The sequence below is a fragment of the Nycticebus coucang genome, chromosome 4 (assembly GCF_027406575.1).
Source record: "Nycticebus coucang isolate mNycCou1 chromosome 4, mNycCou1.pri, whole genome shotgun sequence".
In the NCBI taxonomy this organism is placed as follows: Eukaryota; Metazoa; Chordata; class Mammalia; order Primates; family Lorisidae; genus Nycticebus; species Nycticebus coucang.
The window spans coordinates 34,667,683-34,685,165 of NC_069783.1; the positions used below are offsets into that span (position 1 = coordinate 34,667,683).

The 17,483-nt window shown below is 45.0% G+C and overlaps 1 protein-coding gene across 4 annotated transcripts in view; it reads left to right on the top strand.

Moving 5' to 3' along the window:
- CRIM1 (cysteine rich transmembrane BMP regulator 1) overlaps positions 1 to 17,483 on the top strand; it is a 202,468-nt gene that overhangs the window by 180,783 nt on the left and 4,202 nt on the right. For 3 of the 4 annotated variants that reach the window (XM_053587500.1, XM_053587502.1, XM_053587503.1), the window contains 2 exons: positions 5,712 to 5,906; positions 15,090 to 15,209. In XM_053587500.1, the coding sequence (XP_053443475.1) occupies positions 5,712 to 5,906; positions 15,090 to 15,209 (315 nt within the window). The remainder of the gene's footprint in view (positions 1 to 5,711; positions 5,907 to 15,089; positions 15,210 to 17,483) is intronic. The other variant, XM_053587501.1, reaches the window with a different exon arrangement.

Genomic DNA, 17,483 nt, shown 5'->3' on the forward strand with positions numbered 1-17,483 from the left:
CCTCATTAAAATCTTGTCTAATATGGACCATCAGATAGCAGTCACCCTGGCAAAAATTAGTCAGGTCTTTTCCAAAAATAGAAGTCCTGTCTCTGTCCAGAAAGCTTAGTAGGATTTAACCCATGTTTTAAGGTACGATGTAATTTTGTTTTAAGTATGTTTCAAGAGACAGAATTAGCCATTATGAAAAGTATTGATAGTAGATATGACTGAAACTGATTAAATAAGGAGATCTGATAGAAAAACCACTCCCTGCAAGCAGCAGTGGGAAGCATTTCTCTGTTGCCATCTCTGAATGGAGCTCACTGTGGATTGGAGACTGGTGCTTTGGAGTCGCTGTCTTCTGACATGCTGGCCCTGGGGTCACACATCCACTACTTACTGTGGCTCACCCCGGGTCAAAGGACTAAAACCGGCTTGGACTTCCCCAGGTCCTAAAGATGTTGGGTGGCCACAAAAGTCCATCTGCAGGGCCCCAGACACGTTTGAGACAACATGAAGAGGGCTCTGCCCGTGTTACCGAGTGGCAGTTGGTAGGTACTGATCTCTGTGCTCTACCCACCCATTTTTTAAAACCTAATACAGTAGCTTCCTGATCTCCAATCTGAATGAACTCGGTGACAGCTGAACTGAATGAAGTTGAAGGCAAGATGCTTGTGGGGTAATCAGTGATGAGTAAAGCCGAGAGGAACAGAGATGGATTGGGCAGCCTGTACCCTGCGGTCTCCCCGTGGCCATGTCTCTGAGGGCTGCTAACCTAATAGATTTCACTGGGTTCTTTGCCATCATGTTGCTATTTGGAATTTTTAATCTTCATCGAATTGAGAAAAGATTTTATTTTGATCACCAAATAAAACGAGAAACTTTAGTTTCACATAATTATGTATTCAAAAGTTCCTGGTTCAACCATCACCTCCAAGGCATTCAGGGTAGTTACTCATCCCTGTTTGTCATTTTATAGATATTCTTTTAGTCAGTGATCTCTTAGGCCACTTAATGAGTATTTACATAAATACCTTGTTGTGCTAGAGCTCAGCATTCACTCTTGGACATGTACTGTGTGGTTTTGACCAGTCTGTTGGAATTCTTTCTGTTGTTGTTAAAGTTTAGCTGGAGCCGGGTTTGAACCTGCCACCCTTGGTATATGGGGCCAGCGCCCTAGTCACTGAGCCATAGGCACCACTCAGTCTGTTAGAATTCTTGTACGTGGGTCAGTATCATTCAGAAAGCACCACCCCACCTGGGCAGGCCCATTCTAAGCTCCCCTTTCCATTATTCTCATGCGAGAGCAGGGGGTGAAGGGTTCATGCATGTGTTTGTGTCTCTATGTTTGAGATTTTCATTTTATGCTTTTTGACTCATTACAGGAGTAACTCCATTGTCTCTCCCCATAACCACACTTGACTATCTTAAAAGATAAAAAAGAATAACTCATGTTCATTGTAAAGAAATCCCTTCCTTTGAGATATGTTACTAGAAATAGAATTATTGGATCAAAGGAGTATAAATGTTTTAAAGATACACAAATGGTGTCGCCAGTTTCAGCAAGTACCCCATACCCACACCACGGGCAGTCGTCCACCTGTAGCTTCTAGTGACTGACTAGAGCAGTGGTTCTCAACCTTCCTAATGCTGCAGCCCTTTAATACAGTTCCTGTGGGTTGCGACCCACAGGTTCAGAACCGCTGGACTAGAACATGTCCTCTTTTATTTAACTTCATGAGCCTCTAATGAGTCTACCCTCGTGGCAACCTTTTACACTGAGAGGCTGAGAGTCAGAGGGCCAGTCACTGCAGCTCTGGGCCACTGGACGATCTGGAGCAGTTCGATAAGGACTAAGACCCTAACAGGATCACTGTCTATCTATTTCTTCAAGCAGGAAAATGACTCATGTATTGGAAGTGTCTCTGCCTAGCCTGCCATGTAAGAAACAGGGTTGTATTTCATGCCTCCTGTTCCTGCCTATCCGTGTCCTGCTGGTTATTTCTCAGAATAACCAGCCAGGGCTCCAGTCCAGCCCTGCCTGTCCATCTCCACCACCCCATGGTCAGTGACCCAACTTCTTACCCCATCTGGACTGCTTGTATTGTCACATTCCAGAGTCCTCTTCTTAAAAGCAGGGCTGATAAAGCCCCTCCCCTCCTGCACAGGAAAAAATCTAAACTTCCAGCTGTTATTCAAGCCCCTTAGAATCCACTCCCAACCTCCTCTCAAGCCACAAACATATAGATACTCTGTACAGCCCTGACATGTCTCACTATCCTGAAATGGCACCTGCTTGGAATGCCTTCCCTCCAGCCTCTTCATCTTCTCCTACTCATCCCTCAAGGTAACGTTCACACACCAAATCCTGGAGTGAAACCTTCCCAAGTCCCCAGAAGAGCTAATAGTTCTGCCCTGCCTGCCGTCAGCTCCATCTAATTCATGTTGGACATTTCAACACTGAGCTCTGGGCTTTCCCCCACTCCTGTGCTGTCCTCTGGGTCAGGGTCATGCCTTCGTTAGCGTGGATGATAAAAGTTTGTTAAATGAAGGAATGCCCTTATAATGTTCAGCGTATAATTACTATTTTTAATCTCTTAACCTACTTAAAAAAAAATAACTCAACCTCATAAATGTTGTCAGTAGCATTAATTAACTAAATACCCTAAGATGTATGACCACTTTTTAGAAAATCCATCCCAGAGCTTGGCCTTGAGTCGATCCCTTTTTATGAAGTTCCCCTGGCTATGTTTATACTCCTTCCTTTCCTCCTTGTCTCCCAGAAGAGGGCTGAGAAAGATGCCACCAAGAGAGGTTGGTAGAGAGTGACGGACGAGAGGGGTGAGGAGTTTCACTGTCAACTTTCTGATTTCCTCAAATTTTACTCAGTGATATAATCAGTAATACTTCCTCTTGAAGAATCGCTTCCTTTCCTCAGTGCAGTATTGGCTGGGGGTCAGAATACTGCTTAAAATCAGGCTCCTCAGATGATTCTGTTCAGCCAGTTTGACATGTACGTTATGGATTTCTTAATCGCTTCCTTTAAAGCAGTGTGGTTCTTAACCTTCCTAATGCTGCGAGCCTTTAATACAGTTCCTGTGGGGTCACAACTCATAGGTTGAGAACCGCTGCCTTAAAGATTCCATATTAGCAAAAAATTGTGTTGTGAGTTTGGTTTGAAAGCCTCCGAATGAGCTTTAACCCATTAGCTTTAGTCAGGGAACCCGAAAACTTTAAGTGGAATATTTACAAACATAGTGAAGTATATTTTTTGGTAGATACTGGAAGATGGATTTCTGATTACGAGAACTTCCTGGGATTACTTAATGTCCCTTGTTGAACCTTAGGCAGCAGTAATGAGAAAAACGATAGAAAAAGTGATGAGAACAGAGAGATTGTGCATTTTTACTCTTGCAATGAATTTCTTCCTGTGCTTGTTTATGACACTCCCAGATGGATTGAGACTTATGTCTGTGGAAGTAAAAATGTTACAGAAATGGGACATTTTTAGTACCATTTTAAAAAGTGCATATGCTTGAGTGCAGTCTGCCCTCTGTATCTGTGGGTTCCACATCCATGGATTCAAACAAACACGGATCAGAAATACACAAAAAAAGTACACAAATTTAAAAATATAATGTAACAACTATTTATGTAATACTTACATTGAATCATGTATTATTAATAATCTAGAGATGCTTTAAGGTATACACAGGATGTGTGTAAGTTACAAGCAAATACCACACCATATGTTATATAAGGGACTTGAGCCTCCACTGGGTCTTGGAACCACCCCCCCCGGATACTGATCTCTTCTTGTTAACCAACTGTAATTGATAAGAGGAAAATGTAAAGACCAAAGAGAGATCTGTGAGCATTTCCGTTTGTGACCCTCCTCTAGAAAAGCTTGGTCTGAAGCACAAACAGAGTCTTTAGACAGAGAGCAGGTTCCAGCCACCTTGGAGCAGTCAGCTACAGGGTTTGGAGACTGCTCAGAAAAAATGGCTCCTCATGGCGCCCTGAGACATTCTGGGTTCTGTCCTTGATGTCTGTCCAATGAACATTGTCCCTTCGGGGGCTTCCCAGATGATTTCCAGGAAGAGCCCTGAGTCCTGGGGGGCCCACTGCCTTCCTAAGGAGCTTTCCTTCTAGATTGACTCCTTTGTAGATTTTTACTTGTTAGTGGCAAGTAGTCAATGGAGCTGCTTTTTGAATCTGAGCATAAAATGTCCCCACACGAGCCTCCCGTAATGGGCCTCTCTGGTGAGGGGATGTGTCCCTGCCCCACCATGTCTCCCCATTGATGCTTTGCTGCTGGAACCACTGGTCAGTGGGCCTCACTTTGACCCACCATTCTTGAGCTTTAGAGGGAAATTACTGGCTGTGAAATGTGATCACTAGGTCAGGCACACCAGGAAAAGGCACTGAATCAAAGAGAAAGGAACTTACAAGGCAAAGTTTGGGTGAGGGAAGAAATGAGGGTGGCAAGGGAGAATGGGGGGAAAAAAAGAACAGTGTTTAAGCTATTAAGTCCCCACATTCTACATACAGACAACTCTTCAAAAATATTTTGTTCTTCAAAACTATAGTTTGCCAAAACTGTGGCTGCAGTGAAGTTGTTTTTTAAGTAGATTGAAATGAAATGTTGTTTTGAAAGTAGAAGTGTCCTTGTGAATGAGAGAGAAAGCCATGAGCATCACTGGAAAGGGAGGGTTCTCTCAGCGAATTCCCGCTCCGGGGTTGCAAGGGAAAGTACCAGTGCGTGTGGTGTTGGTGTTACTATTCCCCTGCACTGTTTACAAAAAGAAAAGAATAACTGAAGTAGGAATTTCTATAAATTTACTGCACTAGAATTTTTTTTTATTAAATGTTTTTCCTCTTTTTTATTTTGTTTAATTGTTGGGGAATCATTGAGGGTACAAAGAACCAGGTTACATTGATTGCATTTGTTAGGTTAAGTCCCTCTTATAATTGTGTCCCACCCCCAAAAGTGTGATTCACACACCATCCCTCACCCCCATCTCCTCCCTCCTTCCCTCTCTCTGCTCTTCCCTTCCCCCACCCCCCCACCATGTGCTAGGTTATCAGCTGTCCTCATATGAGAACTGAGCACATAGGATTCTTGCTTCTCCATTCTTGTGATGCTTTACTAAGAATAATGTCTTCCACTTCCATCCAGGTTAATACAAAGGATGTAAAGTCTCCATCTTTTTTAATGGCTGAATAGTATTCCATGGTGTACATATACCACAGCTTGTTAATCCATTCCTGGGTTGGTGGGCATTTAGGCTGCTTCCACATTTTGGTGATTGTAAATTGGGCTGTGATAAACAGAGTCCTTATGGTAAAAGGATTTTTTTCCTTCTGGGTAGATGCCCAGTAATGGGATTGTAAAATCAAATGGGAGGTCTAGCTTGAGTTCTTTGAGGGTTCTCCATATTTACCAGTCTCTTTCTAGATGACAGTCTAGTGACATTTATCCAGTGGGTATCACTCATTTCCAGCTGATGGTCGTAGTAGCCACTCTGTGCCAGCCTCAGTGGCCATGGGTCAGCTTCCAGCCACAGGTTGAGAATTCTGAGTGCCCTCCTACAGCAGTGGTCACAGGGGACTGGGGAAACAAAAGCTTCCTGAGGTTCTAGAATCCTAAAGCGTATCTCTCACGCATAATAACCCAGTGTGCTCAGTCACATCAAACAATCCCCATCATGTGCTGTTCTTTTCGCCAGAAGACACGATTCCAAAGAAGGTGGTGTGCCACTTCAGCGGGAAAGCCTACGCTGATGAGGAGCGGTGGGACCTCGACAGCTGCACCCACTGCTACTGCCTGCAAGGCCAGACCCTGTGTTCGACTGTCAGCTGCCCTCCTCTGCCCTGTGTGGAGCCCATCAATGTGGAAGGAAGTTGCTGCCCAATGTGTCCAGGTATCTAAGCCCCACTCCTCACATTCGTGAAGCTGTAACACTGATAGACCCTGAGATGGGAGTGAGCCGAGCCTGCTCATTCACGCACTAGTTCACCCTGCTCAGGTGTGTTGGGCAAAGCCAAGGTCCTCCCGCACAGAGCCCCCGGGGGCATCTAGGGAACTGTGACCATCCAGGTGAGGGCCGGGATTGGTTTGCATGCCAGGTTTGCTCTGGTTCTTCTGACTTATATTCTCTAAACTTTAGAGGGGTGACTGCCCTGTCAGTGACACCTACCCTATCAGAGGAGCATGGTTTCAGTGCAGTGTTGGGCCAGCCCAGGGGAAAGGCCCAGACCAGACACAGTTGGGGCCGTGCTTAAGAGCCATTAGACTTGAGTATATATCAGACCCAACACGGAAGACTCACATTTAAAGAACATGGTTCTGGTTCATTCTTTATTCAGCTCATCAATTTTGGCTGCTCCCACATAGCACGTGGCCACAGAGCTTGCCCCAGCAATCCTTGTGGGTCCCTGTGCCCGTGTCCCTCTCGTCATGTCACCTCCATGATTTATCTCCTCCTTTCAAACCTAAGCCCCCCCACCCCCACCCCAGCAGGCCAGATCATGGCCTGGGCCTTCTCCTTGTTTCTTTCTCTGGCCTCCTGCCTCTAATCCCAGAAATGTGGGACCTGCACCAGGGTCGTGACGGCTGAACCCTGAACAGGCAGCACTGACCACATGGCTCCAAGGAAGGGCTCAGGTCAGGACCCAATGAGACCCTTGCCTAGGCAGGAACCTTTCCATCTTCACCTTGGTCCTCATGCTTTCTTGCAGCATTATACAGAGAATCTTGCTCTATTTAATACAGCAGGCTGGGATCCACGCCACTTTAGAAGTGCAACTGTAAAATGGGGCAGTTAGTTAAAGTGTACAATGGAGTTCTGTGCATGTTGGCCTTTGTTTAGGTGTTGTGCAGGCGAGCCTCAATTGATCATTTCTAAAAATGTCCATTCATCCCCTAAAAGGACAGGCAATCCTGCCAGGTCAGGCCACACCAGCTTCAGAGCCTTCAGCTGGGTGCTCCTCACAGTTAGTCTGATTGCTCTTGTTCAAGGTGTATGAGAGTCAGAGGTTCCCTCCAGGATAGTTTATCACTTCCTGTGTATATAGAGAAAAGGAAATTCTTAAGTGTTTTGAACAAGAATAATAAGGGAAAAGATGTGATTTCCCATTGGAGGTATTTAGTATATACCGCCTGTGTTTCACAACATTATACCAAATTTTCTAGTAATATGCGCTTAATGATAGAAATGATGAAATGAGTGATTCAGCAAAGATTCCCTGAAGGCCTATTCTGTGCCAAGCATGTTCTCTAGGCACTGGGGAGATGCCATGTAGCTTCTTACACTGTCACAGGGACAGGCAGCCAACAGGCTAACGGCAAACAGCAGATAAGCTGGGAGCAGGCTACGGAAGAAAGCACAGACGACCAGGCAGGGATGAGCAGGGATGGGCTGTTTTGTTTGTGTGCAGTGATCAGGTAGATCCTCACTAGTAAGATAAGACTCGTAAAAGGACCCAGAAGAATTGTAGGAATTGGGGAAAAGGCAGCACCTCTGGGTATAGCCAGAGCAAAGCCCTAGACTGAGACAATGCTACACGGGTTGAAGGAGGAGTGGGCGCCTGTGTGCATAGAACTCAGTGAGCGAGGATGTGGCAGAAGGAGGGGCTGAGAGGCATCCACTGCCGGGCATGGAGAGTCCCACAGGTGAGGATGGAACTCAGTGAGCAAGGATGTGGCGGCGGGAGGGGCTGAGAGGCAGCCACTGCCAGGCATGGAGAGTCCCACAGGTGAGGATGGAACTCAGTGAGCAAGGATGTGGCGGGGGGAGGGGCTGAGAGGCAGCCACTGCCAGGCATGGAGAGTCCCACAGGTGAGGATGGAACTCAGTGAGCAAGGATGTGGTGGGGGGAGGGGCTGAGAGGCAGCCACTGCCAGGCATGGAGAGTCCCACAGGTGAGGATGGAACTCAGTGAGCAAGGATGTGCCAGGGGCAGGGGGAGGGGCTGAGAGGCAGCCACTGCCAGGCATGGAGAGTCCCACAGGTGAGGATGGAACTCAGTGAGCAAGGATGTGCCAGGGGCAGGGGGAGGGGCTGAGAGGCAGCCACTGCCAGGCATGGAGAGTCCCACAGGTGAGGATGGAACTCAGTGAGCAAGGATGTGCCAGGGGCAGGGGGAGGGGCTGAGAGGCAGCCACTGCCAGGCATGGAGAGTCCCACAGGTGAGGATGGAACTCAGTGAGCAAGGATGTGGCAGGGGGAGGGGCTGAGAGGCAGCCACTGCCAGGCATGGAGAGACCCACAGGTGAGGATGGAACTCAGTGAGCAAGGATGTGGCAGGGGGAGGGGCTGAGAGGCAGCCACTGCCAGGCATGGAGAGTCCCACAGGTGAGGATGGAACTCAGTGAGCAAGGATGTGCCAGGGGCAGGGGGAGGGGCTGAGAGGCAGCCACTGCCAGGCATGGAGAGTCCCACAGGTGAGGATGGAACTCAGTGAGCAAGGATGTGGCAGGGGGAGGGGCTGAGAGGCAGCCACTGCCAGGCATGGAGAGTCCCACAGGTGAGGATGGAACTCAGCAAGGATGTGGCAGGGGGAGGGGCTGAGAGGCAGCCACTGCCAGGCATGGAGAGTCCCACAGGTGAGGATGGAACTCAGTGAGCAAGGATGTGGCAGGGGGAGGGGCTGAGAGGCAGCCACTGACAGGCATGGAGAGTCCCACAGCTGAGGATGGAACTCAGTGAGCAAGGATGTGGCAGGGGCAGGGGGAGGGGCTGAGAGGCAGCCACTGCCCAGCACGGAGAGTCCCACAGGTGAGGATGGAACTCAGTGAGCAAGGATGTGACAAGAGGAAGGGCTGAGAGGCAGCCACTGCCCAGCACGGAGAGTCCCACAGGTGACTGTCAGATTGTACCAAGAGGTGGAGACGAAAGCCTGGAGCATTTACAGCAGGGGAGAGACAGGATCTAACTTAGCTGTTTTTCCCTGGGACTCGGTTGGGCCTAAACCAGGACTAGAGGGAGAGGGTGGAAGCAGAGAGACCAACTTTCAGGCTTTTCTAAATATCGGGAGATGAGGGTGGCATGGACCAGGGTAGTAGCCACAGAAGTGGGAGGAGATGTTCATATTCCAGTTATGGTTGTAAGAGTCAAATAACTAGGGTTTGAATTATATGTGGGGAGTGAGAAGGAGGGAGCCAAGGGTGACTGTGACATTTGTGGACACCATGGAGGTGCAACTCTGGGGTTGTAAAGTCCTTTTGGTTTGGGCACTTTTAGTTAGAAATACTCATTAGACAACAAACCTGGAGATAATAAATGGTGATCATCTAATCGAAGGTTCAGGACAGAGATAGGAAACTGATTTGCAAATATGGAAGTTGTCGGCCATAGATGGCTCTTAGGCACAGACTCGATGAAATCACCTAAGGAAGGACAGTCGGTAGAGAAAGAGAGCACCCAGCACTGCCCCCGAGACCCTCCAGCTTTTAGAGACTGGTCAGGAGAAGAGGGTCTGGCAGAGGAAATGGAGAAGGAACACCAGGTTCAAAGGAGGAAGCTCAGAGGTTCGGCATCCTGGAAGCCAAGTGGAGAAAGGTTTCAGGTAGGAAGGAGTAAAAGTGGAATCAGGTGCCACCATGAGCTGAGAAGACAAGTAGTGGAAACTGTTGTGCACTCAACATTGTCATAATCCTCCTGACAGCGGCTTCACTAAGCAGGTGGAGGCAAAGTCTAATTAGGGTAGTTTCAAAGCAACAGGAGAAGTGAGCTGGGCCCAGCAGTTGTACCTTTCTTGATACAGACCATGAGTGCAGAGGTCATGAGTATGATTTCCTGTGAAGTCAAGTGGCCTAGGAGGTTTCACAGAGAAAGGGTTTTACTAGATCTCAAAGGACAGATAGACTCTCTTCATTACAGTGAAGAGGATAAACTGACCAAAGAGATGGGAAAGGTCAAGGTCACACCTCAGGAGTTCAAGTAGAAAGAGGTAAGGACAGAAAAGATAACTTTGGCCAAGGATGTTAGGGCATTAATTACCAAATGAAGAGTGTAGACTCAGTCCTTTGTAGGGAGTGGGGAGGCTCTTTTTTCAGCAGGTGAATGACACGATTGCAGGCAGGGGTGGGGAACCTGCAGCCTCCGGCCACATGTGGCCTTCTGGGTACTTCAGTGTGGTGACTAAACCCAAATTTTACAGAACAAATCCTTTTATTAAAAGGGATGCAGCAAAGAAAGATGATGCTTTTCTTGCCTCCCTTGGTGCTTAACAAAGAATAATCTTGAAATCAAAAGGCTACAGGTTCCCTATCCCAGGAAAGGCCAAAGCAGGGAGAGACCAGAAGGCAGGACGGGTGTAACATGCATCGTAGATGCTCTGGGGTGACGATAGGAACCCAAGTTCAGGTGGTGGAGGTAGGAATAGATTCATTCTTCTCGTTCTCTGGGTTTAGTAACAGAGACCACAGCTATTGCAGGCATCTTTGCTCACCCCTTAGGATTTCTCCAGCAACTTTGTAATTTTTATTTATTGCTCGATTGAAATTTAATTTCTGTTGACTAACTCTCCTTTCTGCATCTGTTGTAATATTGATGAATCACTTCTCCATCTCATCTCTAAGCAAATTTTGCATTCAGTTAAGCTTTTGCCATCTCGTATGTGATCCAGCGTGGGTGGCCAGGCAGGCTGGATTCCCGTCAGGTTCATCAGCTCACTGGGTCTTAGTCAAGGCTCTTCACCCAAGTTTCAGGCTTCCCTTTCTCACCTGGATAGCATATGCCAGCTCCCAAAAATGCTGTGAGGAGGGCTGAGACGATGGTGTGGGAGCACATCCTGGTCTGGACAACAAACAGGAATCTTGCTCTGTCTTCTAGACAGAGCAGCTCACTTTCTGAGTAGCCTCCCCTGTACACAGTTGTCTGTGCGTATGAGTCCAGAACCTGTGAGCTGTTAGTACTTGTTCCATTTTACAGAAGAAACTGAGGCTCAGGAAAGTTAATTATCCAAAGTCATGTAGCTTGTTAGCAGAAGATATAAGACTCTTGGTTCTAAACTGACTTCAGGTTTTGTTTCCCTAAAAAAGTAGTGCCCACAGCTTGTGAGCTCTGGACATCCTGCCCCGTATTCCAGAAAAAAGAACATTTTAAGGAAGATAACTCTTAAAACTGACCAGATGCCTCTGAAAGTAAAATAAATCCCCAGTAAGCTACCTTGAGTCCCTCTGAAGTTCAGATCAAATATGACCACGGGAGTAATTCTTAAATGTGACTGCATACATGGCCACGATCTTCGTGGCCGGGCTGGACGTGGCTTTGTGTCCGTCTTTGCCCATCTGCAATGCTGGCAGCTATAAAGGACTCTTCTAGTAAATGGCAGAAAGGTTATGTTTTAGAGTCTGCGACTAAATGCAGTCTTTGACCATGAAGGCCTAGATCTAGGCATGGAAACAAGTAGCATCCTCACTCCTTTTTGTTTCTATAAGCAGTTTTTTGTTGAAAGATGTTTCTTCTTTTTGACAAAACTGCTGAGAGGGCCCTTCCCTCTTGAGTTCACATTAGAGGGAGGTGACCCTCTTCCCTTGGACTTGAGGACTCTGAAATGGAACTGTGAAGTATTTTATTATAAAGTAGGTGTGGGGAGGTTTTTATCAGAGCCGCACTGAGTTTGGGCAGGCCGCCAGCTGCTAGATGTGAGAAGCAGTCAAGCACTAGTCATCAGGAGAGACTCCTGAAGGGCCAGATTAGTCCTGCTCACAGCTGTATCCCCAAAACGCAGACCAGTGCCTGCCACGGAGGAAGTGTTCAGTAAACTTCTGTTGAATAAATGGTGACATCACTGAATAAAGCAGATCCTTGCAACTTGCCTTTCTAAACCCGGGTGGGAGAGGAACTCATGCCCACAAGTATCTGTTGTTTGATGGGTTTCACCTGAAATCTACCACATGCGGGTTCACAGCTCAAGAATTCCAAAGCTGCTTCTGTCCTGCTCCTACCCCGGAAAAAACCTGAAGTGGCCCTGAACAGATCCCAGCTCTGAGGCCTCTTCTACTTACTTAACCTTTGACATTCACAAGTCTGGTAAAATACACCAGTTCACCTTTGACACTGAGGCTCATGTTCTGACTATATTCGTCCAGGAAATTCATAGGACCATACCAGGGTTTTTCAGCAGCTGGGTTAAATACCCCCTACAAACATAAACCTCACAGAGTGACCTAGTCTAGACCAATCAGATGAAGACCTGTGAGAATCAATATTTTATAAGCTCTTTGGTGATCCTGATGTGAAAAAGAAAAAAAATTGAGAATCTCTGATTTGTACTCAGGCCCATACTCCTGCAAATATTTTTACTGAAAACTATTTTTACTTCTAGAATTTGCAGGGACCCAGAGAACCTTTGGAAACTATAATAGTTCCTAGTTCTTGACATGTCGTAAGACCTTGTAAGTAAGAAAGCAAAAAACTATTCTTGGAGGCAGCAAGAAAACTTGGGCTTTGGAATCACAGAACTACACTTGAATCTCAGCTGTTGTGATATCCATAATCTTAAGCAATTTACTTAACTCTGAGTTTATTTCCCTGGCTGGGTACTTATTTAACTCACAGTGGAAGCTCAGCAAGAACTCTCTTCTCTACCACTTTCCCATCTCTTCAATTCATCTTAAGATTTACTTTTTGAAAGCCTGGTAACCCTGAGATAGAAAATGATAACTTTGAGTGAAAAGGATCATCAACCCTATTTCAATTTATAGACAGTGTATTTTATTTTGGTCTAAATTAGGCTGTACTGAGTATTTAGAATTATAAATGTTGAGTAACCTCTTTATAAAATCTGGTAATAAGATGGCAGGATCTCACCAAGAGGAAGTACATGCATGATGTAGACTTTTATTGTCAAATTTTGAAAACAGAGCTTCTTAAGAATTTAAAATGTGGGCTTCCTTTCTTCCCGAGAAGCCATCTTCCAGTAATTCACCAAAATGATAAACACAAAGGGAAAGAGGAGAGGCACCCAATACATGTTCTCTAGGCCTTTTAGAAAACATGGAGTTGTTCCTTTGGCCACATACAGGCGAATCTACAAGAAAAGTGATATTGTAGACATCAAGGGAATGGGTACTGTTGGGCGGTGCCTGTGGCTCAGTGAGTAGGCCGCCAGCCCCATATGCCGAGGGTGGCGGGTTCAAACCCAGCCCTGGCCAAACTGCAACAAAAAAATAGCCGGGCGTTGTGGCGGGTGCCTGTAGTCGCAGCTGCTCGGGAGGCTGAGGCAAGAGAATCGCGTTAAGTCCAAGAGTTAGAGGTTGCTGTGAGCCTTGTGACGCCACGGCACTCTACCAAGGGCGGTACAGTGAGACTCTGTCTCTACAAAAAAAAAAAAAAAAGGCATGGCACACAGATGTTACCATGGCAAAACTGGAAGAGTCTACAATGTCACCCAGCATGCTGTTGGCATTGTTGTAAACAAACAAGTTAAGGGCAAGATCCTTGCCAAGAGGATTAATGTTCTTATTGAGCATATTAAGCACTCTAAGAGTCGAGATAGCTTCCTGAAACGTGTGAAGGAAAATGATCAGAAAAAGAAGGAAGCCAAAGAGAAAGGTACCTGGGTTCAATTAAAGCACCAGCCTGCGCCACCCAGAGAAGCCCACTTTGTGAGAACTAACGGAAAGGAGCCTGAGCTCCTGGAACCCATTCCCCATGAATTCATGGCATAATAAGGATATAACATAGCACATAGGAGTACCAGTGGACTCATGTTTTTATGTGCTGGAACCTATTTATTCCCCCACGAACTCATGGCATAATAGGTGTACAGCATAGCACACAGGATAACCCAGAGTCCCATGTAACAGTGATACAAGGTGCTGGAACCTATTTCCCATGAATTCAAAAGTCAATCAACACTTTGTCACATTCAACGGCAAGGTGCCTCCCTGAGCTACTGGAACCTTTTCTCTATGAATTCATGGCATGGTACATAAAAATAAAATAGCCTACTGCTACTGTAAAAATGTTTCTTGTTCATTCACTGAAAGTGTGATATTTTTTTCCCCAAAGAAGTATTAAAGCAAATTTTAATGTGTCCTAAAAAAAAAAAAAAAAAAGTTTAAAATGTGGGGCTAGCTAGTTGTGATCAGCTGGATGAAGTATAGATATAAAAAATACATCAGGAGCCAAAAAAAGCACTTAACTTTTTCACTGGTCCCTTTTAGCATTTGCCTTCAAAAAAAAAAAAACAGACCTGATATTGGACAGAATACACTTCTCAGTCAGTTTGGTTTCATGTTGTAGATTGAACAATGCCCATGTGATTGGATTGGATTAGATTAGATTAGATAATGTAAATATATGTACTGAAGATCAGTATGCAATCTAGTTCCATAGTGACATAAGGGACATAATGGTCTGCCTGCAGTCCATTCCCATTTCGAGGGAGACAGAAAAGAGGGGAAATGGCCAAGAAATGCATTGGGAGTGGACAATGCTTTAACTTTTTTCAAGTTGTATATAAATAATTCAGCACTTGGGCGGCGCCTGTGGCTCAGTGAGTAGGGCGCTGGCCCCATATGCCGAAGGTGGCGGGTTCAAACCCAGCCCCGGCCAAACGGCAACAAAAAAATAGCCGGGCGTTGTGGCGGGCGCCTGTAGTCCCAGCTGCTCGGGAGGCTGAGGCAAGAGAATCGCGTAAGCCCAAGAGCTAGAGGATGCTGTGAACCGTGTGATGCCACGGCCCTCTACCCGAGGGCGGTACAGTGAGACTCTGTCTCTACAAAAAAAAAAAAAATAATAATTCAGCACTCGTGGATTAAAGATATTCAGCTGACAGAAAGTAAAAGAAATCCTTTCATTTCAGCCAGTTCCCATCAGTTCACACAAACCATAGAGTCAACACCATTTGACGTGAAAAAGCAGTTTTTGACCCTGGTGGAGAAGAAAGTTCTTTTTCTTTCAAATGTTGAGCTTCCCACCCTTGCAGGCTAGCAACTCACTAGCATTGTGATGTTAAAAGCGGAAACTGGATATTTCATATCCCAGGAAATACTATATTGAAGCGAGTACCATTTGGATTAAGGATACAGAAGCCAGTGATAGGATACAGCTTCTCTATCGTCTCTTATGAAAAATGTTCCCTTCTTTTAGAAATGTATGTCCCAGAACCAACCAATATACCCATTGAGAAGACAAATCATCGTGGAGAGACTGACCTGGAGGTTCCCATGTGGCCCACGCCTAGTGAAAATGACATCCATCTCCCTAGAGGTAAGCACTGACGTCAGTTGAGATATGGTCTACTTTGGTTTTTTTCTAAGTTTTTAAAATGTCTTGAGAGTAACTTCTTAAAGGGCTTGCCAGGAAAGAACCACTTCGCTGAAATACGTTAACACCACACATTAATAAAGAGTCAGCAGGTAATAGTCTTAAATGCTTCCTGCCTGACCCTGCGTGCTCAGAGACTTTGTGTTGATGGATAGAACATGCTCCAGTCATAAGAGCTTGTGTCTGGAATTTCCGAGCCTTCTCTCCAATTGATACAGTGACTAGGCTTTGTAATCAGAGTAATGAATTATTCACTGTCCCTGTGGATTCTGTACTAAGCATTTACACCTTAGGTCACCCTCTATTTCTGGGTATTTTGACTTCGTGAGAGTTTAGTTTATTATGTGTTGATTTTTCTAGTCACCGGGTTTCTTCTGTGCTTTTTTTCCCCCTTGTCCTGTCTTGTCCCTTCAGTTGTGTATAATAAAGATGTCACTTTGTCAGCTGTCAATATTTCCTTCTCTATAAAATCAAATTTCTTGACCAAAATAGAGTGAACTTGCTCTTAGCCGTGACTCAGTACTGTCTCCTGTCTACTCTTAAGCACATTTTCCAAATCACTGCTATACAATTTTTATAATACTTCTTTTGGAAGAAGCAGTATTCATTGCTTGAGAGATTAATTGTCTGTTACTCTAGATAATCTCAGTGTTATGCTTGCACCAAGCCAGATGACCAGAGAGCCAAATTCCTGGACCTCGTGTTTTGGCTCCTGTATCATTGCTCTGACTGAGGTTGCTTTAGCATTATGCTTACATTCACCTAGCCAGCAAACAGTAGTGCCTGCTGTGTGCCAGGCACCGTTCTCCACGCTAGGCTTGGGTCCTAAGCACAGCCGTACTTGCCATAGTTTGCTGAAGACCCAGTGTGTTGCCTAGTGTCCCTGTTATAAAGTCCCTGACTTCCTCATGTGTCAGTAGCAAGAAATTTATGCTTCTCCCATGCAACTGAATTGTTTTAATTTTAAAAGACACTGTGATCTTATTGATACTGTTTCCACTTTTTGTTTTGGCTGCTAGAAAGCTCAAAGCTAATTTCTATGCCTTGGTTTTAACACAGCAGCAGAACTGGAGGGCTGAGTTTTGTAGCTAGACCTCAGTTGCAGCTCCAGCTCCCTTTCACCAAGACTTTTCCTTAATTTACTTTTTAATCTTCTTGTATGACATGTACGTTCTTAAAACCACTTTCTATATCATTTGGAATATAGGAATGTAAAATTCATGCTTTTATTCATTGTGTATTTAAAGATCTGAATTAACCCAAAAACAGTGTTCTTCTTTGGCTTTTTTTCTTGATGTTGATAAATACAGGGTGGACATAAAGTTTGTGTGCAATTTACTATGTTAAATTCTTTTAAACTGCACGTGAACTTGATGTCCACTGTATGTTCCTATGTAGTATTGCTATTTGCAATGGCTGAAATGACTAAGAATGTTCTCTACCTTCTATCCCTTCTCCCCTCCACCCTCTGGAATACACACAGAAACGCATAAATAAAAATCTAAGTTTCAAACCATAGACAGTCTTACATATCACAAAGTCATGTTAATTTGTGAGCTGAGTTTCCAGAACAATTTAAACGTAACTCCTTTTGATTTGATGTGGCCTGTATCTCTGACTAAATTAGTCTTCAGTGCAGTTAGAAAACCTAAGATGATTTATTTGAAACAAAATAAGAGACTTCAGAGTGCCCTGATCAGTGTATGTTTAACCTGATCTTTGCAATATTCATCATAAGAACAGTATTTTAAAAGAACAGAAATATCTTCATTCATAAGAGCATACTTATAAAATACGCAGTATAATTAAGCAAAGGCAAGAAAATGACCAAACAGGCCTAATGAGCTTTCTAACATGTTTTATGAAAAGGAAAGAATTTTGGCTTAGAGCCCAGTGAACCAGGATTTCAACCAAAAGACCAAGCTCCTGATTCTGGTTTGGTTTTTGACCTAATTACTCTCCTATTACACTAGTAAGTGGAAGGATATCCTAGTCTCCTATTTGTCAGTAAGCACAAAGCTAAGCTAACGTTTCTCCTTCAAAATCTTAGAAGGCCATGTACGTTAATAGTGATCAAAATGTGTTTTATAGTCTAAATTTAGCCACTTTTAAAAATCTACCTAAGCATCTTTCTTATTTTCTTGATTAGCTAAAGCCAGGATCATCTCGCCCAATTATTAACATTCTCACTCTGATTTTTTTTTTTTTTTTTACATT